General features: G+C 37.5%; 2 protein-coding genes across 2 annotated transcripts in view; one reads left to right on the plus strand and one right to left on the minus strand.

The window, feature by feature from the left end:
* CNST (consortin, connexin sorting protein) overlaps positions 1 to 23805 on the minus strand; it is a 60757-nt gene extending 36952 nt beyond the window's left edge. The window contains exons 1-3 of the mRNA XM_085300586.1: positions 23688 to 23805; positions 22234 to 22340; positions 7079 to 7516 (exon numbers count right to left, since the gene is read on the minus strand). Of these exons, the coding sequence (XP_085156712.1) occupies positions 7079 to 7466 (388 nt within the window). The 5' untranslated portion in view covers positions 7467 to 7516; positions 22234 to 22340; positions 23688 to 23805. The remainder of the gene's footprint in view (positions 1 to 7078; positions 7517 to 22233; positions 22341 to 23687) is intronic.
* Positions 23798 to 24002, plus strand: part of TFB2M (transcription factor B2, mitochondrial) — a 10687-nt gene continuing 10482 nt past the window's right edge. Inside the window, exon 1 of the mRNA XM_085300613.1 lies at positions 23798 to 23908. Coding sequence (XP_085156739.1) covers positions 23798 to 23908 — 111 coding nt within the window. The remainder of the gene's footprint in view (positions 23909 to 24002) is intronic.

Genomic DNA, 24002 nt, shown 5'->3' on the forward strand with positions numbered 1-24002 from the left:
TGTTTGGGAGTTTGCTGGAGTAAACTAGTGTGAGGATTTACCAATTAGCTGCCTGAGATATATGAGGAGAACATGAACAGAGTTCTTGGCTTGTCTCTTTGCCCACACCAAGGAGCTGGAGTCTGTACAAGGACAAGCACTGGTGAAGGAATGGTTCTGCTGGAAAGGACGACTCAGATGATAGCACAGTGTCTCTTCACAGTGAAAAGAGGATCTTAGAGAACAGAAGGAAGTAGATGATGATAGCAGGAGCTTCTATTTTGGGACACACAAATAGATTTCCAAGAGCATCATGTGGTAATTCTTCAGCTGAACGCAAATGGAGATATCCTTAAATATCTGCATAGCTTATTTGGGAGTCCAGAGGAAGAGCCAGTAGTGGTGGTCCGTGTTGGTACCAATGACACAAAAAGTGTAATTCCAGTTTAGCCTCCAGAACATCTTGCTAGGCGGAAAACTGAAATCTGCACAGTACATTCCCTACCAATTCACTGTTGCCAGCCTAACTATTTTATAGAAATGCAAAATTAGGACACGTAGGTGGAGGACTGGCAATGTATGTGAAGGGTAATATACAGCATAACAGCACAAAAATATTACAGGAAAAAATTTATGGGTGTAAATGCTACACTGTTGTTTGAAATGCAGTATTCCTAGCATACTGCTGATTAGGTGACAGTCATCAGGAGATATTAAATGAGATTAAGGAAGATATAAACGTAGAGCAGGCAGTGGTAGTGGGAGAATTCAACTACCCACATATACACTGGAAGAGTATCTCATGAGGATGAAGGAAAATATTAAAACCAATGAATGATCGCTTCCTAGAACACAGTCTTAGGACTCATCAAAATGATGCCATTCTGGATTTGGTCATGGATAGTACAGAACCTAGGACCTAGCAGGACCACAACACAAGTAACATTAACTGCCAAACTGCTGGCCAAGTGTGCAACTCCTTATTGCAAAGGGCTACCTGAGGGCTGATGGAACACTAGTGTGACTCATCTACAAAAAGTGGCTTGAGAAGAAATCTCAGAGACTGCAGACTTGGAAGTCTGCCTTCCATCTTTAGTAAGTCACTGGAGTCTGTAACATGTAAAATCACAGAGCATATGAAATGACGTTAATCTGTTGGGAAAGTCAGCACAGCTGCTGTGCAGGGAAAGCCTGCCTTGCTAACCTGCTAGGTGGTCAATAAACATGGATAAAGGGGACTCAGGGGGTACATGCAATTCCGAAAAAGCCTTTGAAAACATTCCTCATCAAAAGCTATTACAGAAACTAAGCTGCCACAGGACTGAAGGAGAGGTTCTTAAAAGACTGAAAGGTGGGTTTTAATGAGCACTTTTCAGGATGGAGAAGGGTCAGTGGTGAGATTCTCCAGGGATTGTTGAAGATTTTTATTCAGCATCTTCACTTCCTTCTCCAAGTCATTGCTAATCAGTGAGATCTGTAACTGTGCAACTGACAATAAACTCTGAGGCACCCAAATGCTGTGTAAATAGGGAGGAGCTCCAGAAGGACCTCAAAAACATGAGTGGACAAAAAGGTAGCAAAATGAGTTTCAATATAGGTAAACGTAAAACATCTAAGAAAATCATCTAAACTATGCCTGTACAGTGCCAATTTTGGACCAGGAGATAAAACTCAGGAAAAATCTTGGACGCAGCTCTGTGAAATCATCAGTCTATGTGCAGCAGCAGTCAAAAAACTCAGCAAAATATGAGGCATCATGAGGAAAAGTATTGAAAACAAGACAGGTATTGAAGAAAAAATATTTTTGCTGCCTTGGAATGGGGATATTTTGAGTAATGTGTGCATTTCTAGCCTCTGTATCTCAAGACAAGCATAAAGTATTAAAGCAGCTTTGAAGAAGGCAACTAAAATGATTAAAAGGACAGAGTAAGTTAAAAGTTATGCTTCAGGAGGAGAAACTACTAAGTCTGGATTCTTCTGTTTGGAGAAGAGACAGCCGAGTAGGAATATGATTGAGGTTTGTAAGATTAACAAAGGCGGAATAAGCTGAATGGACTTCACCAAATTTGACATTACTCAATTAAACTAGTACAAAATCGCTTAAAAGAGGAGAAGAATAAAGCAAAACAACTCCTACAATTTTTGAAAGTTGCTGCCACAGTACAAGCAGACAATCTCAGTAGGTTCAAAAGGACAAACTGATGAACAAAACGGTCAGAAATGGCTACTAGAACAGCAGGCAGAGATGTACCCCCTAACATCCGCAATACAGCAGTTCTGGATGCTGGGGAAGTATGAACGGGATGGGCTGCAAAAAGTGGTCAGGCCTGCACGCTTTCACTAAATACTATCTCTTATTACCAGTGTCAGAAACCAAGGACTCTGCTAGATGGTCTAGCAGTCTGGCCCACCAGGGCAGTTCTTATTTCGTTAAAACCATCTCCAATGAGAATCAGCAAAAAGGCCAGGAATTGACTACCCCAGAAAATGAAACTGAACTATGCTACAAGCTTTGTTATGATGACACTGCTGCTCAGCAGTGTGAAGAGATGTAATCTCTCGCTTACATAGTTATACTATCAAAAAGATCTGCAAAAGCGACTTTAAATGTGTTCCTTTAATTAGAATAGTTTTAGTACAAAGCATAGCTTTTATACAAAGTCGGGATCATGTTAGATGCAGTTTACCTGTACGTAATATTCTATATTAATGAAGAGTCAGTGTGTGCCTTGTCTTAAAATTAGTTTATCCCTCAAATTCATGAACACAGATTACTTTTTCACAGAATCATTTTGAATTTTATACATTTACATAGGGCAGATTTTTTTTTAAAAAAAGAACAGATTTTTAAAAAACAATTTTGAGATCTGTTAAAATATCTATATTATTTCAGAACACCACATGTCAGGGTAGTGCGTAACATCCATATTACCAGTGAAACATGATACAACATAAAACAATTGGTAATTTTTTTTTATTATTACTATTAAGCCAGTACTGATAGTGGATAAAATCTTTTTGTATAAAAGCACATCTTGTTTATAACATTAATAAAGCAGCACATCTTCTCATCTGAAGAGTTTCTGACATAAGCAAGTTCCATTTTGCAAGCAAACGGGAAACTTATCTCCAATTTGGAGGAAAAAAAAAAAAAAAACACTGAAGTTTTCACATTTCCCAAAAAACAAATTCTGAACTTTGTCTACAGAAAAGAGCAATATCCTACTGGATTTAATTAAAAATCTCAATCCTGTACATAAAACTGATGCAAGTACAACGTAAGAAAGGAGTAAATACAGACAAATAATAATAATTTAAAAAAGAGTAACGTCAGTAATATATCCATGGCTGGTTTTAGTCCTGTCAAATATATTTCTGGAATTTCACATTTGTTTAAATTATCTTAAAAATGATTTAGGCAACATCTAAAAAGCAACCTGCACAGGTGCTTGATGAACTTTGTAAACTCAGGTTACAGTGAATATGTCCTTTCCTGAACTAAGCCCATTTTCTGAAAATCCTGTTAACACTGAAAAGCAGGACATGGGGGGGCAGTGTTTCAAGCTAACCTATCGCTGCCTCATTCTGTAACCATCACCCTCTGTTTCCATGGCTTAGGCACTCGGCCTATTTCACATACCTCTGTGTTCTTTTTAACTGAAACTCTAGAGCAATGATTCAGAGTTAAGATTCAGGGCTCAAGAAAGGTATTCACTTGTCTGCTGAGAACTCCACCATTACTTTTTTTTATTATAAACTCTTTATACTGTCCAGAGAAGGAGTACTAATAATCTCTGCAGGTGGCTATTTTTGCAGGTCTTATTGCCAGATAAAATATGAGTGTAACTTAGCATTGCTTTTCCTGCATTAATTTATGTCTCTGCTTTTCGAGTATTTACTTCTGCTTGCTGTGGGCCTGAAGCAAAAACAGATATAACTGGTTACGGGATATTGACTGGGAAGTATTTTTAGAGATGGAGTCAAAGCTGCGTTCAAAAGAACAGCTTTCTGTACAGCACATGATCATGAAACCAGAAAAGAGGGTCTAAATCTTTTAGCAAATCTTTTGTCTCAGAAAAATTGTCACTAATATTAAGCAGTTAATGATCATCTGTAACATCAAAATATGAATATTGTTTGAAATACGCTCAATAGTAAATACCACGAAAAACTTCATTTTAATATTATTGTGGTACTATTGTTAACGAATAGTTTATAAACTGCATTTTATTCCTACATATAGTTGCACTGGGAATCACCTTGCCCTCAATTTACTCCAGTCATTTTGAAGCAATACATTACAGTCATTCAAGCTACTTCTGTCTTGTTTTATTTTAAACTGAAGACAGCAGCTGTGCCTTAGTAGTACTATAACCAGGAACTTTTCTTGAGGCAATAACACTTAGTAATGCTATTTCATCACAAAAGTGTTAGTGGCTAAGATCCCTCTTTATTTCATTCTTCCACTTGCCCATTCTTCTGTTCCTTAAAACAAACAAACAAAAAACCAGCACACAACACTGGATTCTTCAGGAATCCATCAATTTTACAGTGAACAGCAGATTATTTTTTAATAAAAGCAGGTGTTTCATGCATCTTTCTTATATTTTAAGAATCAAAGCTGAATTTTTTTCACTTTGCAGAATACTGATATTAAAAACCATCTTGTTCTATACTAGAATGGGACCAAATCCTTTATGAAAATAGATGTGAAAAAATGCAGAAGATAACTATCCGATGGTCAGAGCATTCACTCAGAATTTAGCAGAGACCTCAGGTCAAGTCTCTGCCTAGCCAGATTCACAGTAGAAGTTTCAACTAATGTTTTGATGCCCAATTGGTATGTCAGTAATTCCTATGATACAGGGAGAATCAAACTTTATCAAAGTTTTCTTAAGAGTTACACCGAAGCAGCACCACACTTGCAAAAAGTTCCCATTTTGACTAATAGAATTTGTGAATAAAAACACGACAAAGACGTTTATTGGTGTTTCACTTTTTATTGTTTTGTCAGTGCTTCAGGAAATATAAATTAAGGAGCCCTTGCTACCTGCCTGAGAATGAGTTAAAAGTGCAAGTACGCAATATTTTGTATGAAATAAAAATATCAAAATAAAATTATGGATATTGTCCTCTGTTTTTTAATTGAATTTCAATTACATTGAATAGCATTAGTCTAGCACCCCACTAATAACAGAAGCTGCTGATACAGAAAATATGTATTTTTAAGGCAGAAGTGTCTTGGGGAAAAAAAAAAGAGATACAGATAAGTAGAGGTGTATCTCTGCAGACCAAGCTCAAAATCTTGTTTGGCAAAGCACAGAACCTTCAGTAAAATGACTTTGCCTGTTTTTTCATACAATTTTTCATGCAATTTGACTAGTTAATGTTCATTGCTGCAATACCTAAACACAGCCTAACCACTTCTCCTTCGTCACCATCCTCAAGCTGCAACAGAAAGAAGTTAAACAATTTACAAGAAAATATATGTTGCAGAATTTATCTTGGGGAAAAATGATCAAGTGCAAGCCACCATGTTGTACAGTATGTTGGTGAATTGCACAGTATGATTTCACAACATTAAGTAAGCAATTATGCCAAGGTTGATCATTTGGAAGAAGATAAATTTATTTTCAGAGAACAGGGATAATTTGAGTTCCACCTTTACAAATGTATACTGCAAGCAAATGACGCTCCGTGAATCATTACTGTTACTGAAGGTAGCATTACTGCACTGAAGGTAGTAGGGTTCACTAAAAGGAATCCAAGTATTAGTTCTGATATGCAGAGACTCAGGCACAGCCAAGATTCTTTACTAACAACATAATACGGATTGTTCATAGGGATTCAGTTTTTAATCCCAGCAAAACTGTTTTAAACTTTGTAGAGTTTTGTCATGCGCTGAGACAGGCACTGTCATTCTTCTCTATCATAGTTTCTAGGTCTCTAGATTTTTCATCAAATTTTGTATATTTTAGCTTTCTATTTTTTGCCTTAAAACTGCCATCTATTGTGCACAGCTGGTTTTGTGGTATTTCTGAATCAGCTGATTGCATTTATCAACAGGAATACAAATTAAGGAAAAGAGAATATGGGCAAAGACTTTCAGTTTTCAGGCAAATTTTTTCCTTCCTTCTTCTCATTTTAGTTCAGATACCTCTGTTCACATATCTGTATTATATTTTAGCCATTTTTTTTCTGTTATTCCCCTCATCACAGATGACTGCTTTTCAATTATTTATTCCAATCATTCTTTGTTTTAATAAAATATTTTCTTCCATTTTTAAATATTAAATCTATTGCTGAAAGCTATACTTCTGATTTTCTGAACAGGTATGATTCAATGGCTCTAAGAAACTTTGAAAGACACCAAAGAGATAAGACATACTCATTTCAGTTAATATATCTGCAGCACTACAACACATGTGCCTTATAGTCTAGGGCATAAAGCTAATACAGCTAACACACTCTGTTGAAGCAAACATATCCTATTAATTTACAAAGGAAAGAAACATCTCAAACAAGAATATGTTATAAACATTTACATTTTCCTTATCCAATTTAAAAGATCTAAAGGAGAAGTCATATCAAAAATTTGCAAAGTGTATTTGTTGAACAGCACATTACTGAAAATGTAAATCCTAGAACTGTATTTTAAACTTTGAAAACCCTAAGTAAATTCTCACAGCAGCAGGCCAAGATTAAGATATTTGGTACTGAAACTAAGATTTCAAATCTTAACATTATATCGGGACACCAAAATTATCTTGTATATGAGCACTCAAACGATCAAAAACATATTGCCTGAAATTCCGGCCTATGTGAATCAGAATTCAGCATAACTTCCATGCTGAAACTGTGCACCTCTCTCTATTCTAGCTTCCTCACATGTTGCATTTGCTAGACATCAGTTTAAACACTGAAAAACACAGAAAACATCTGAAACTTAATCTGATTTAGTACAATTCTGAAAACAGTATTTTAGTGAAATTTAAAAACAGTTAACATGGTAACTAAAATATGTATTTCTTATTAGTTCACAGCTTAGAAGCACAGCTTTATTATTTAAAACAAACTATACAAAATTTTTAGAAAGTACCTTTAGATTTTTTACTGGAGCCTCTTCTGCTTCTTGGGCTTCTTTTTCCACCTGCCTGTTTTTCCACAACAGGTTTTTTCTCCAGCTGGGGGTCCACATGGACATTTACAGATCTCCTTTCAGTCTCACTTTCCTTACAGCTTGGGGCACAGTCTCCACTGTCCATATTTTCATTATTATTGATGCTGTCCTGCTCACCATCATCCTCTCTTCCCATAGCAATGTTACTACTAGTTAGAACTTCATTCCCGTCACGGTCAAGCTGATTCTCATTTTCATCAGATGAAGAAGCCAAATGAGATGCCAAACCTTCCACCCTGCAGTCAGCAGGAAGACTGTCCTTTGAGTCTATTTGTAAATCATTTGGTGGAAATTCTCTGTCATCCATTAGAGCATTACTTGTTGAATCATTTAATCTCTCTCCAAAGATTTTTAGATCTAAAATGTAAAACCAGAAAAAAAGCACTTATATATTATAGTGGATAAGTAACCTTGTGCTTAATTCTTGCCAATCAAGAAACACATTAGCCAAGTGATATAGCTTAAAAGTATGGAGATATTCTTTAAATCCATTGCTCCACTGTAAATTTTAAAGCAAAGCAAATGACATACAAAATACATATCTATAAACTGGTATTTTTATCTAATTACAATCAATTCCAGTTTAATTAAGGCATTTTAGAAAACCTGTTTTAATCCAGTTGATTTTCATTTTTCATGACCAATAATACACCCTTTACCTTCCCAACAGTACTCAAAATGATATGACTGAGAAAACAAGATAAACAAGACCCACCACCCCATATAAATCAATGAGTAAAACAAAAATAATAATAATTCTCGTTGCATAAGAACTTAGCTTTCTTGGGGGAAAAAAAACAGCAAAGAATAAAAGTAGAGAAACTTCCATTTCTGTCACTCATGATATCACTTCAACTATGTAAATAGGTTAATCCTGTTACAAGCATTAGACGTCAGTAGAACCTGCTTATTGACTTAAATTATCACTTTAATTTCAAGAAAACACTCAATATGACTTCAGTATACATAACAGCAGATGGTTTGTTAATAAAAAAATATTTAATCCACCATCTACTCACAACAGGGGTCACTTTCCCTTTTTGTGAACATGCAACTGTAATCAACACTGTACTTAGATGCATATTTACAGGAAAAAAAAGAGGAGTAACTTAGCAGCATGTGGTTCTTACTGAGAACCGAGGGCTGCTAACACTTGTATCAGTTGTGTCTACCTTTAGCTTTTAGAAGCATGGCAATACTGCTTGTTTACCTTAGCAACTATGCTGATGACATACTGCTCCACGTATCTCATATTAGATGTATCTGATGTGTTTTAAATAGTAAAGCCCAAAACTGCCAAGCTCCTTTGTGCTATAGAAGAACTTAGACAAGCATCCTTAAGCAGCTTCTTACCCTCTTCCTTCAAAGGGGAAGGCGTTTTAGAAAACCTATCTTAACCAGGTTTTCTTCAGCCTTGTATCGTGGTATATAATGCTGAAATAGATGGAAGACATGCATACTAAAACGCACGATGCTGTTTCATTTTACTTATTAGCATTCAGACTGCAGAAAAACAACAAAAAAAGCCCTAGAGGATAAGTAAGTTCTCTTTCATACACAGGACTGTTTTTACATTAAAGATTACCAGAAAGATTTTCACAAAATCATTTTCCTATGTAACTCCTACAGTTGCTACAAGGTCTAGAAGAAAACAAATGTGACTCCCATCTTCAAGAAGGGCAAGAAGAAAGATAGGGAAACTACAGGCCAGCCAGCCTCACTTTGATCCCTGGAAGGTGATGTAGCAAGTAAATCTGGAAACCATTTCCAAACATATGAAGGACAAGATGATTGGGAGTAGTCAGCATGGATTTAAGAAGAAAAAAAAAGGAAAAAAAGGCTTAACCAACCTGATAGCCTTCTAGGATGAGATTATTAGCTTCATGGAAGAGCGGAGAGCAGTGGATATTGTTCATCTCAACTTCAGTAATGCTTTCAACACTCTCAAACATCCTCATAGACAAGCTGATGAAGTATGGTCTAGACAAGTGGGCAGTAAGGTGGACTGAAAATGGCTGAACTGCCAGGCTCAGAAGGCTGTGATCAGCAGCATGAAGTCCAGCTGCAGGCTAGTCACTACTGGTGTCCCCCAGGAGCTGACACTGCAGCCAATACTGTATAACATCTTCATTAATGACATGGATGATGGGACCACATGTATCCTCAGCAAGTTTGCAGACAATACAAAACTAGGGGAGTGGCTGATACACCAGAGGGTTGTGCTGCCATTCAGAGAGCCTCACAGGCTGGAGAAGCAGGCCACTGGGAATCACATGAAGTTCAACAATGGTAAATGCAAGTCTTGCCTCTGGGGAGAAATAACCCTAGGCACCAGTACAAGCTGGGGCTCACTGGCTGGAAAGCAACTTTGCAGAGAAGGACCTGGAGATCCTGGTGGACATCAAGTTGAACATGAGCCAGCAACTACTCTTGTGACAAAGAAGGCCAGTGGTACCCTGGGCTGCATGAGAAAACATGACCAGATAGCTGAGGAAGGTGATCCTTCCCCTTCATGCAGCACTGGTGAGGCCACTCCTAGAGTACTGGGCCCAGTTCTGGGCTCCACAGTATAGAAAATATATAAAGGGACTGGAGCATCAGTCACATGAAGAAAGGGTGATAAAGCTGGGACTGTTTAGCCTGGAGAAGAGAAGGTGAGGGTGTCAGGTGGGAATCTTATCAATATGTATAAATATTTAACAAGAGAGAGTTAAGAAGATGGAGTCAGACTCTTCTCAGTAGTATCCAATGCGGCAAAAAGAGGCAATAGGCACAAATTGAAACACAAGAAATTCTGTTTCAACATAAGAAAAGACTCCTTTACTGTGAGGGTGGTTGAACTCTGGAACAAGCTGCCCACAGAAGTTGTGGAGTCTCCATCCTTGGAGATGTTCCAAACTTGAATGGACATGCTCCTGAGTGTCTTGCTCTAGCTGACCCTGCTTTGAGCAGGAGGGTTGGTCCAGATGATCTCCAGAGGTGCTTATCAACCCTAATCATCCTATGATTCCATGACTGTGAATCATTACATAGACACAAGCTATACCATAAAGAGAAAACTCCTGCTGTATCTGACTTTTGTACATGGCTTAAAATATTCTTTATGAAAACACTTCATATTAAGAATAAAATTCACTAGTTCTAGAAACAAACAAACAAACAAGGTATAAATAATACATTCCTTTTCCAAGCAAGGACACATTCAGACCAATTCAAATGTGTATGCAGAGTATATCCAAGGGAAACGTAGGAAGATGCCACTGCAAATTTTTCTTCAATATCTTTTTCAGTTTGTGAGGTTAGGAGGGAAGGGCACAGGACTGCAGAGGTAAAGAGGACAGCACTAAAACTACCCTGTGCTCACATTCTGGCTACCACAATTCCTGCTGACCACTTAAAACAGCTCTTACCAGGCACAGCCCATAGACCCTTTGCAGCATTAAACCTCAATTGTCCATTCCTTTTTCCTCACTGTTTCCAAGTATTCTGTCCATCTGTGACTGCCATTTACACCTTTCCCAAAATAACCTTTGCTAGTACTCCTGAAGAGCTTATTTCTAAAACACTTTATTCTCATCGCAACATATATATGTAACATACACATACACACACACACACACATATATATATGCATTTTTTTTGTACTAAGAGCTGTCAGGAAGCATAATAATATCATTTTTAGTAGCCTGTGCCTCCTCAGCAAATGTTTATTTCTCCTCCACTTAAGTACTCTTGGGTCACTCACTTCATCAAATACTGTCCTACTGGTTTTACAGGAGTAGCAAGACCTGGGCAGCTACACCTACCCATAGATAGGAGTTCAATCTGCACATGCCCTGTAAAGATTAGGAATTGGAAAGGCTCAGGCCAGGGAACATTGCAGTGACTGTGTACCAGGAGATTTTCAGGAGTAATGTTCTTGGAGAACAAGAAGTACAGAGGGTGAGGAGCCATCAGGAGCTAAACAAAGCAAGTGGAAAGCTGGCATCAGATAGGACAACTCCATTTCCATTTCCAAATAGAAGAAATCGAGTGTCTGAAAATTTGTTCACCTCTTCCAGCTATACTAGGTTAACAAAAAACACTGCCTAGCCTATAAAAGCTATCCACCTTTTCCCCAAATGCCAGTCTAGAAGATCAACAAATTTCACACGTGAATGGGAAATATGCAAATTGTATTTTTTGGCAACCAAACCCATTTCTTTGAGCATCAAAAAGATAAAGAAGGAATCTCAATTGGAGGTATTTAAGAGAATGCATCTGCTTATTAGAAGAAAGCTCCTTATTAAGGTCTTTTCTCTTAGTGAAAGTTAAATATGAAATGAAAGGCTAAAAGGAGGACATAACTTAATCAGATCACCAAGTTATGTTTATAGATGATAATCATCCTAAAGTTAAATCTGAAAAGATTCGCTCCTTACTCTTCTCAGCATATGAAATAGTAACTACTGCCCCTTCTCCAATTCCTATAGATCAGAGGGTACACCAAATAAAATAGGCTAAAGCTATTTGCCCAAAGTCAATGAAGTCTTAGTTTTAATAGCAATAATTAAAAAAAATCAGGAAGTCCTAAAATAACTCTTGTTTCTATCAAGAGACAACAGTCTGTCCTTTCAATAGCAATCACAAGGAAAACAGAGACCTGAACGCATTTGAATACAGTGTTTCCTATTAGATTGTGCAAAATGAAGAGAAGATGCTTTTGACAAGTGACATTTTCTATAGAGGAAGTTAACATTTTGATAGAAAATATTAAGTCATTTCCTTTTAACATCTGTCTGAAGTGACAGAAGCTCTCCAGCTGAGACACTGGAGAGCATATGCAGCTAACATAGATCAACATTTCTCGGTTTATGGTTTTGAACTCTATACTTCTCGGAGTAAAAGTATCCTTTAAAACTACTCCTTTCTACAACTGTTATGACAGCTTACGGAATGAGAATCCAAAAAGAGTTGGTTAAAAAAAATTAGAATAGCCTTGTCCTTGATCTTGTAAAGGCAAACTTTTTTCCCCTTGTTTCAGTCTTGCTATCTGCTTTTGACTTTACCAAGGCACAAGGCAGGTACAGAAGTGCAGCTAAATTCTGTGAGCACGAACTTCAGCTCTGTCTACAAACAGAAGCAGGAACACTTATTTATAAACAAAAATGGAATTAAACCACTGGTGCTTTGAACTACATTTAACAGACCATTAACATGCTGTTAAAATGTAGTGATTATAGCACAAGTCCAAGATAAAAGGGAAAACACTTTGCCAAATGGCAAAGAGATAAAGTGTGTAGAGAAGAAATAAGCTGAATATTTGTTTGCTTGCAGTCTAGTAGCACATGCATTAAAGAAGTATCTCAGTACTAAGTAACTTAATTTCAGTTTTAAAAAGTCCATGCTCTGCAGTGTTCTGTTGTTTCATATAACTTCAGAGACTTAGTTGCTCTTTTGCGTGTGTGTGTATAGTACTACACTGCTTTTCTTTTGTCAATCCTTACTACAGAAACATTACCTTAAAAACAATTGCTTGGACCTCTTAAAAGAGGTAAGAATTGGAAACTTTCCTGACCTGGCACAGCAGAAGTTAGAAGAAAGCATAAAAAACAAAGACATCTTACTGACACTCAACTGCTCTATCCTGGAAACCAGATAGGTTTTGTGAATGTTTATTGAATATATAGCATCGTATTTTATTTGCTGATCTCAAAAATATTTCACAGTATAGATCACGATCCTCACATTGTATCTGCTAGCAAAAGGCAAAATGTTTGAACATTCAAGAAGCTCATGACAAATCATTTTTGTATTCCACTTGACTGCCTTCATATAGTTCCTATGCCATAGATAATATTTTCCCTCCCTCATTCTCATGGCACTTAAGTCTATATAATTAACGTAGAATAATTAAGTCTTCTAATTCTTCTTTGAAAAGTTAGTTTTTCCATCAGATCACCTATATTCCTCTACTCAAACTGAATGGGCACTTCAGATTGGTTCTCAGAGTTGATTCTATCCAACCTCTTCATTAACTTTCGTGATGAACCAAAATTATAAAATCTGCAGTTAAAAGCAGTCCTAAGTACTTTTGAAGACTGAATTCATAATTAATTGTAGAAATGTAAGTGGTTCAAAAGGCAAAAAAGGAAATTCTCTAAGACAAATAGAATGTACTATGTCCAATTTTCTTCTAAAAAATGCATCTACACCAAATTGGAGTATATCTGGTCAGTCTCCTGTTCCATTGGAAAGCATCCCAAAGACAGGAAACAGAAAACTGCACGAGTCAGTGATTTTTTTTTCAGAGACAGAGCACAAGAAAAAAGGCACAAGAAAATTCATAATGCCCTATCAGAAGCTAACAAAGTACAGCCAGATATCTAGTTTTTGCATAACGCATACAAAAAAGGTTGTATACAAGTAAGAATCTAGATCACAGTGAGGTAAGAATTTTAGAAAGAGAGTTTGTTTCATATTGATACAAAATATTTTACAAATCAAATACAAACTGATATGAAAAATATAGCACCCATGCAAAATGAAAATGTGCACTGCAAGTTATTACTGCAAATTAATTTCTACATACATGAAAGAATGTTGATCTTCTTTAACGAATGATTATTTTTACTTACAATTTAAGATGTATAGCAATGGGCAGGGAGCTCTAGACAACCTAGTAGAGTAGCTACATGGCATAATCCAAGAACAGTAAAGCTACATAAAACATATCATTACCAGTTTACTATCTTGCAGTAAAAATGACAATATCCACTATGTCACCACAAGAACTAATAAACAGGGAAAATACATTCTTTTGAGAAAGTACAAGGGTATTTTTTCTACAACTCTTTGCTTCTACCACTGATGTGGAATGCAAAACATCCCTAAAGCAAGTTGCATCATCACCAGACTGCTTCAGAGTGGCCTCACCTCATCATAGCCCAGAATCGGGGAAAAGCACTAACTGCTGAAGGTGTACTCGACCATCATACAACTTGCTGCAGAAGAAAGAGAAAGCAGATAAAGAGGGTAGACATTTCATTCAGCTATCATCATCTCACAGGGCAGACCACTTCCAGCTAGCAGAGTTTAGGCAAATTTGGCACCCACAAATCCATAGGCCCTGATGAGATGCACCCACGTGCTGAGGGAGCTGGCAGATGTTATTGCTAGGCCACTCTCCATTGTCTTTGAAAGGTCACAGAGAACTGGAGACGTTCCTGAGGACTGGAAAAAAGACATGTCATTCCAGTCTTCAAAAAGGGCGTGTAAGAGGATCGAGGAAACTACAGGCCAATCAGCCTCACCTCCATCCCTGGAAAGGTGATGGAACAGCTCATCCTGAATGTCACCTCTAAGCAGGTGGAGGAAAGGAAGGTGATCAATAGTTGTCACCATGGATTCACAAGGGGAAATCCTGCTTCACCAATCTGATAGCCTTCTACGATGGAATGACTGGCTGGGTACATGAGGGGAGAGCAGTGGATGCTGCCTACACTAGTTCAAGCAAGGCTTTGACATCACCAAGGCTTTTGACACTGACTCTCATAACTTCCTCCTAGGCAAGCTCTGGAAGTGTGGGCTAGGTGAGTGCACAGTAAGGTGGATTGAGAGCTGGCTGAATGGCACAGCTCAGAGGGTTATGATCAGTGGCGCAGAGGCTGGTTGGAGGCCTGTAGCTAATGTTGTCCCCCCGGTGTCACGACTGGGGGTCCAATCTTGTTCAACTTATCCATCAAAGACCTGGAGCAAGGGACAGAGTGCCTCCTCAGCAAGTTTGCTAATGATACCAAGCTGGGAGGAGTGGCTGATCCACCAGAAGGCTATGCTGCCATTCAGAGAGACACAGACAGAGTAGAGAGCTGGGTGGGGAGGAACCTCATGAGGTTCAAGAAGGGCAAGTGCAGAGTCCTGCATCTAGGGAGGAATAACCCCACGCACCAGTTACAGGCTGGGGGCTGACCTTGTGGAGAGCAGCTCTGCAGAGCAGGACATGGGAGTGCTGGTGGACAACAAAATAACCATGAGCCAGTAAAGTGCCCTTGTGACCAAGAAGRCCAATGGTATCCTGGGAAGGGTGTTGCCAGCAGGTCAAGGGAGGTGATTCTGCCCCTCTCCTCAGCCCTAGTGAGGCCTCATCTGGAGTACTGTGTCCAGTTCTGGGCTCCCCAGTACAAGAGAGACATGGAGCTACGGGAGAGAGTCCAGCATAGGGCTACAAAGACGATCAGAGGAATAGAGCATCTGCCCTATGAGGAAAGGCTGCAAGAGCTGGACCTGTTCAGCCTGGAGAGAAGAAGATTGAGAGGAGATCTTATCAATATCTGGAAATACCTAACGGGAGGGTGTCAAGAGGATGGGACCAGACTCTTTTCACTGGTTCCCAGCAACAGGACTTTAGACAACAGGCACAAACTGAAACCCAGGAAATTCCACCTGAATATAAGGAAAAATTTTCCTCTGAGGGTGACAGAGCACTGGCAGAGAAGGTCCAGAGAGGTTGTGGAGTCTCCTTCTCTGGAGATATTCATAACCCGCTTCGATACAATCCTGTGCAAGCTGCTCTAGGTGATCTTGCTTGAGCGGGGGGGGGGGGGGGGGGGGGGGGGGGGGGGGGGGGGGGGGGGGGGGGGGGGGGGGGGGTTGGACTAGATGATCTCCAGAGGTTCCTTCCAACTTCAACCATTCTGGGATTCTGCAAGTTATGCTCTGCCTTGTATCATATGCACAACACTTGGTGGCTGGCGTGCGGCAAAAAGGCTATGTCTAAAGAAGGAAAAAATAATTGCGTGCAAGATTTCAATATCTAACTTGACATTCCTGCAAAAAAAAATATTACCAACCTGTTATCTCATACCATCGCCTCATTAGTTATTTATCTTACCACAAGATAATCTGATGTGCAATCCCATTACTGGATAGCCTCACTATGAGAGAATCTCATTAACATCCTCCTGATTGTGTTCAGTTTGCCCTATGTTCTGCCTTGAAAGAATGTACTAGGATAAAAATATTATTTATTTTCTGTTTCCATATGCCAGATAAATGGTTTAGAAGGTCTATCTCTTGAAACATGTTAAGTCTGGCATCCTCCAGGAAGTACTCAGAAACAACAGTGGTTTATCTAATTTCAACGAATTTACAAAAACATCTGAGCAGGAACAGTTTGGTGGTTTGATACTTTCTGGCCTTAAAATAGTATTTCTCAAGTGACTCTGGCATTTAAAGGCATGATTATCTTTACATTTATAAATAACAGGAATAATCGGGTTCTAAAAGGAAGTTCTGCATGCTATTTTCAACTTCTAAGCTTCATACTGCTTATTCATAGCTTTAATACACAGTGATGAAAATACACAATCAGACATAATCTACTCTTCCACATTTACCATTACTGTAAAAAATACATTTCAGTCATCAGCCAAACCCAAGTGTTTTGTCTGGGAACAAATAATATCCTTTATTAGAAAACTGACAGAGTTGGGGGAAAATTTTGCACAAACAAGCTCTTTTTAAGTACTCAAACACTGATCAGTCTTCTCAAGAACATTATAAGACATCGCATACCAATTTGGGGTATTAAGCTTTATCTGGATAAATTTCACATTTGGGTACACTGAGCAATATGACAGTAAAATTGGAACTCATCGTTTAATGTGTTAATTTTTATTTTTTATAGTCTGTAGCAAGATCCTGGAAGATTTCTCAGGTAGAAGTAGCAAGGCAGTGGAACAGATTGTTGTAAGAGAATAAAGAACCTTTATCGCTGCAATATTTGATAAACAGGCTAGAAAAACACGGGTTAAGAATGACCCATATGTAACTGGTCCTGCTTTGGGGTATATGCATCTCCCTTTAAGTCTTATGAGCATAAGTAATTTTCCTTTTGTACTCATTTCTGTTTTACTTTCAGTTGAATAACTCCCAGATTGTTTTAACACTTTTGAATAGGTGCACAAATCTGGTAACAAAGCATAATAAAAATTAAAAACATGACACTAGACAAATTTACCTAAGTATCTCATCCATTAGCAAAAATCATTATCAGTATAATTTCTAGCTGAAAAAGAAACAAATACAGACAAACAGAGTGAGTTTGGCACATACCTACTAAACAACCATGAACAACTGTTTTGTATCAACCAGCAGTGAAAATGAAGTTTTCGGTCACCTATAAGTGAGGTTATAACTAAGAGTTCAAAGATCTTCATAGGATACCTTCTTCTCATAAAAAAAATAAGTCAGATCAATATAATCCATTTCTGAGAACTAATCAACTCAGCTCATTCTTAGTCAAATTTTAACCACGTAATAAAGCTGATAAAATCTACTACCTCAGAAGAGAAAGCATAATCCTATAAACCAAAAAATTGCAGTATGATACAAATGCCTCACCATCTCTGGTAACAACTTCAAACATATATGAAAAAGCAGAAATTACAAAATACAGTCCCTTGAATAGAGTTGCAGAAAGAACTGGGCAATTACCTAAGACCTGCCCATGTAAAGACACAGAACATTCAACACTTCATTTACTGAGGCTGAATTTCATAATTTATACATGAGGGGCGAGCAACTGTAATAGCCCTGAAAAATACAAAAAAAGTTAGCATGGTAAAAATATTTTATTAGCTCCTAAATCATATCAAGGCCAGAGCAACTACAAATAGGAAAGAAAACTGTCCATAAAAATCTATGAAACGATTCTTGTTTGAAAGTATTATGTGATTGTCACCTGTTTGATATCAAACCTGCAGGTCCAACAGGAAAGCTAACAACAGTCAAAGCTTATTGTTACAGAGCTTCAGTAAATGTCATTACTGGAAAATAAGAATACACAGCCGCTCTACAAAAAATTTTCACTAGTTGATTTTATATTTTAGAAAATAAAGAATGGTCCATGGATATGAACTAAGATCAAATCCTTTCTTTGCTCTGAACTTCCTGCATGAAATGGTTAGTTCTCTTTAATTCTTTCACCATCAAACACACGAGCGAGAACTCAATCATGTATAAGCCTAAACAGGCATATGTTAAACAGATCACAACCCCCCAGAATTAGTCACTGGTAATAGCTTGTCTGAAATTAATGAAACTGTGACCACTTAGCCCAGTGATGAATTTAGCCTTTAGTGCTGTTTTATCTCTTCGTTTGTCAAAAGCAAGTTATTAAGGTAGCTCATTTCAGTTCTCGTTCTGTAAACAGATGCTGGCTATATGAGCTGTCACGAATAATTTGCACACACTTTTGATTAAGTCTTGGAGAGGTTTTCTGATGTGCACAGTTATCAGTTTTTCCTATTACAATTTGAACATATGTTTGTAATACTTGAACATGTAAAGAGCCATAGAGTTAATCAGTTTTAAATCAGTTTTTTGAGAAATGTCTTATTATTAAGAACACTTTAAGTAGTTTCCATTTAAAAAGCATCTTTCAATTAAAAAAAATCCCGAACTATTTCACAAAGACTAGTAAAACTTAGCATCACTATTGCAAGAAGAAGACAATAAAACTAATGTCACTTCAAACAAACAAATCTAGATAGTTTAAATGATATCAAGACAGAAGGCCAATCACAACCTAAAGACACACTGAATGATTTGTATTTCTTTCCTGAATTAATTTTGCTGTATTTCAGGGTAATTGGTCCTCCTTGAGAAAATATAAATCCAGATAAGAAACTAAGCAGCCACCAAGTTCACAGTCGGATAAAGGGTAACTTTATATGCCAGCTATCTAAAACCCTCCTGGGATCAAATGTGTAAGCTCTGCACTATAAACCTCATTTTATTTACAAAGACAATGATAAAGGCAGATGCTAAAATATTACCGAACTTCTAAGTTCAAAATTACTTCTAAATTTCAAGACAGACGCTCCCCAATTTATTTTGACATTAGTCAACTGTAAGACCGTAACAATAGAACGAACAACTGTCAAAATGCAATGCACACACAACTAAAATGTTGGTGTACAGTATCAGAACATTCTACCTCATTTAGAGGCTAAAAGCACACAAAATCTGAATTTTAACCATTAGGAAAACCCCCCAAAACATATACTACAAATGTCACTACTGTTTTATGACATATTTTTCAAGTGAGCCTAAAAATCTTCCTAGCAAATGCCCATGTTACAAAGATACACATAGTAGGATTAATTTCTTTTAATCAAAGTTATTTTTTAATTAAACTTAACTTGCCCCTTAGTGTAATATTCGTTTTCCAAACAAAACAAAAGAAGAAAAATTAAATCCATCCCATAGGTGGACAAAAATAGTTTTAAAGCTCAGATTATCAGGTCATATGTTAGAAACTCAGTTCAGAGAGAAAATGGAGTAGAGTATGAGAAAAACAGTAGAAGGAACTCCGTGTTCCTAAACAATTATGTTCCTAAAAAGCAAACTTGTAACACACCAAAACTCATCTGCACAGATATCGTACATATCATTTCTCCTATATATTTTCCTTATTTTATAGGTCAGCAATTCATTTTCAAAGATATTACAATAAATATATTAAGTAGATAAATAAAAAGACTAAAAAAAATTGTTTTGCATGACACACACTGGAGGAAGACAACATTACCAGACTTTCCAAGATGAAAAAGATATACATATGAAGATGGGTTGAGTGAATTTGAGAGTCAGTGTGCTGACATGTACTTAACAGAAGTCAACAAAGAGGAATTCTCTGAGAGAAGTAATCAGCAGATGCACTTATTTTAATGTCTTTTACTCATTATTATAAACAGTTTAATATGACTTCTTGCATGCACACAAAATACATTTGCAGTAAATTTAGTGCTGACGGAAGATGTCACATTGATAGCCCTAGAGACTGAGTTGCTCTGTATACACAGAACAGATACAGCACAGAGTGAGAAAGGTTGTACCCCTGCCAAAATGCCTTACAATACACAGCTTATGCAACGGTCTTCAAACTAAAAAACTCCTTAGCCTCTCCACTGAAAATATAAAAAATATTGCTGTTTAGTGTTCATTATAAGGCAGAAGAGATGTTGACAATATTAATAACATCAATAGGAACAGAACTCAAGCCACCAGCTCATTCAAGAAATGTGTTTTTTTCTTCTTTTTTTTTTTTTGTGCTGAATGGCTCTGTTATCATCTGCGAATTTCACTGCAGCTCTTGTAACTCTACAAAGTCAGAATGTACCTGGTGTGAAATACTTTATTTTTAAATACCATGTTATTATAACAGAAAAATAACTAAAGAAGAGTGGTTTAACACAAAGTTTCTTCAAATAACTCATTTTAATGAGCATAAATATATATCTAGTACTTAGAAATAATCTCAAAAACCAACAACCTTAGCAGTTCCACTTAACTGGTGCCTGAGCACTCCACAGTTATCTGTAAAATTGATCTAGCCCTTTTTTTAAAGGGCAGTAACTCCCAATTAATCAAGTTTTCAGCGTTTCCAGTGCCAGGCTGGAAGCCTTCTATACTGTCGTATGGAGCAGGCAGGTTTCCAAGCAACCTAGGACTCTTGCTTCTCCTTTTACTAGTAGTTTGGCCAAATAACAGAAGAAAACTCCAGCCCCCTAAATCCCAGCCGCTAGCCATTTCCCACTGCTGACAGACTACACATTAAAAAAAAGCAGTAACTCAAGGTTTACAGACTAAAGTGGCTTTAATTGCAATAATGGCTGACTTCACTATAAAGAGTGATTTTCCTTTAGTAGGCAGATATCCAATAAAATCATCAGGTTGCAAACTTTCTGGATCTCAAACCCGCTTAAGGCACATGATTAAATGTTACTTCAGTCCTCAGGATTTTTATTTTGCGCATGTGCAGGGAAAGGGAAAACAAAGGAACAGGACAAATAAATGAGGCTACTCCCTGGATCGTTTTCAAAAATAATTCATCCCGGAGATTATTTCCAAAATTTTTGATTGTATTTTGCCACCCCTTGAGTGCACAATCCTTCTATTTTGAAGCTCTTCCCAATCCTCCACTATTTTCCTAGGTTAGCATCCTAAGTATTATAGCAAGATGACTTCAGTAGACTGACATGTAAATTAACATGATAATTCTGTGACATTTTGCATCGCAGCAAGGCACAGAGAAGTTTCTGTTAGTTCAAGTGTATAGGAAGTGAATTAATTTTCTTCACAGTCTCTAAGCTAAGATGCATAAGTGATTCTTTCAGCTCATTTTCCAAACATAAATTCTGTTGTAAACTTTTTTTTAGTTACATCAGAGATGATTTTTGCTCACAGGTAAACTTTTCAATATATGCATAATTAAAAAAAAAGAATCATCAGTATTAAGAGTAAATTCTATGGGTAAATTTCACAATGATTTAATCGTTAAATGGAATAGAGTGAATAAAATGGAAAGATAAAGAGTTAAGTTTCAGAAACAATGAGGAACCAGCAAATTTAATCTGTGTTCTGAGCCAAACAGTAGAATCTGCCACAATAAGAAAAATTATGATTCTGCACATTTCTGTTCTCATACTATTTGTTTTTTGTGCAGGAGAGTACTTCTGCTGATCACAACGTATGTACTAATGCAATTTCCCCCCTTATCTAGAAGCGCTTAGCAATATTTACTATTGCTAAGTGCTTAATACATAGCAAAATAATACTAAAACACTAATGCTTAAATTTTAATTTTAAAAATAAACTCTAAATGAGGCCCTATAAAGTAAACTAAATACAAATAAATTTAGAAATGAGGAGAAGAAAAACATCTCTTTATTCATCTCTTTGACCTGAACAAATAATTAGCACTTTTGGTTCAAACATAGGCTGGAATACAATCATTTGGGTAACCTTTTTGTTTTTTAAAAAAATAAATTGTCAGTTAGAAGGAAACAATAATTTCAGAGCATCCAACAACTAACTTAAATTACAAAGACATGTCCACAAGGTAAAACTATAAATTCAAACATTTGCATGTGGCAATAGCTGGATTAAACTAGAAAATCCATGCCATGTAATCAGCCGTTAACTTAAAAATAACCCCAACTTAATGTTTAAATGTCCTCGGGATACACACTGCTGTGTGCTGATGACCTCCTGCACTTTAGTTTCTAAATAAAAAAATGTACAAAACTTACCATCTTCCTAAGGCTTCAACAGTTTTTCAGGGACAATGACCAGATCTGAAAGAGGTAGTTCTTCATGCATGTAAGATTCAGCACACAAATGCAGCCAGGTTCTTCTTCTAGGGGAAATAAGGAGAATGATAAATTTATCCTTGAGAGATCCACAGTTCAATACAGGCAAGTGTTATGCTAAAGTGAATGCAAATGTGAACAAAAAATGTATCATTTCTAGTCTATGAAGAATATCAGGATATGCTTCTGTGCTTTACTCAGCCAACACTCCACTGAACAGTGGAGTGCTCAATTACTCTAAGGAGCTCATTCAAAGAAAATCTGAACACTCCTGAGTGCTGTAACTGGCAATAAAATTAATTATTTTTCTAACATTTCTGTGGCCATAGCTTACTGATAAACTTTGATAAGGGATGCTAAATCAGAGCATTACTAAAAATTTTCTCAAAGAAAAACCAAGTTCTTCTTGATCTTCTAAAAGACCTAAGAGTTACTGAACTACCAGACTAATTAATTATAGAGGGAAAAAAAAAACTATTTAAAACATAGAAGTCCAGTTTAAAAATGAATTGAGGTCTATCCTATCATCCAGCTGAACAGTCTGCCCATTTCCCTTAAGAACCACGGAAGACTATTACAGAACGAGTATAAAAAAAACCAGAGTATTTAAAAATAAATCGCAGATATAAAGAACAGCTTCATGCAACAAGGCTTCTCCAATGTTTGCCAAATTTGACCCAGCTCCGCTTCACACTACATACAGATATAGCAGGCAGCAAATAAAAAAAAATCCATACTTTTATTTGGGTCCCAGGCTCTGTTTAAAATATATGCTAAACAAAACTGCATTTTTTTAATTTAATAAGTGGTCAAGTGCTAATTTTCCATTTTACAAATAGGGAAAAGAGACACGGGAAATTAAGAGAGTTATTCAACATCTTACAGAGTCTGCTTCTGAGCCATTAATTTGAGGACCACCTTGTGACTGCCAGATCACTCTTATGTTTGTGTAAACTACACAAGAAGTGAGGAACGATGTTTTTTAAGATCTTCTGCCCGCCTTCCCTAGAACTCCATCACACAGTGGTCACCCATCTGCCACTGACAGTTTTAGCACCATATCACTAAAGGAAGAACTCAAGTCACTCCAGGTTTCACTGAACTTGAATATTTTTTTAATATGGCCCTGACGTTATTTCTTATTAAGGCATCAGAGATGATTGATAGGACAGTATTAGTGCTACTGAATTACCACCTTCTGGCTTCACATCAAAAATAACTGCACCAAAGTACCAGGCAGGAACAGGCCAACAATTGATTTTGCGGCAGATTTGCCGAGGCAGGATCCTGCAACTGCTGAAGGCAGCGAGGATGATACAAAGAGCCAAGTCCCGAAGTGACTACTCAGCAGCAGACGCAAAGATCAAAGAACTCCACGAAACGCGGAGACAAACCTCAGCCTAAATAACGTAGCTTCTGGGACTCTGACAAACAAACAAACAGAAATCGCTCCACCAGCGACCAGCAAAGCATTTCTCGAGGGAAGAAGCGGTGTCTCCGCAACATGGACTTTGACACACCGGGCGGTGGTGGTGGGGAGCCTCATCCACAGAGTAAGCGCCCTTTCCCGACCCGCGCAGGCAGCTCGCTCCGGAGCGGCAGGAGCCGAGAACCGGCTCACGCACCCTCGCTTCCCGGGCCGGGCACCTCCTCCCCCGCCTCCCCCCCCTCCCCCCGCCTCAAGCGCAGCCCGCCCGGTCGCCGCGCGC

This window comes from Rhea americana, unplaced genomic scaffold (genome assembly GCF_003343005.1).
Source record: "Rhea americana isolate MKP2758 unplaced genomic scaffold, rheAme1 scaffold_166, whole genome shotgun sequence".
Lineage (NCBI taxonomy): Eukaryota > Metazoa > Chordata > Aves > Rheiformes > Rheidae > Rhea > Rhea americana.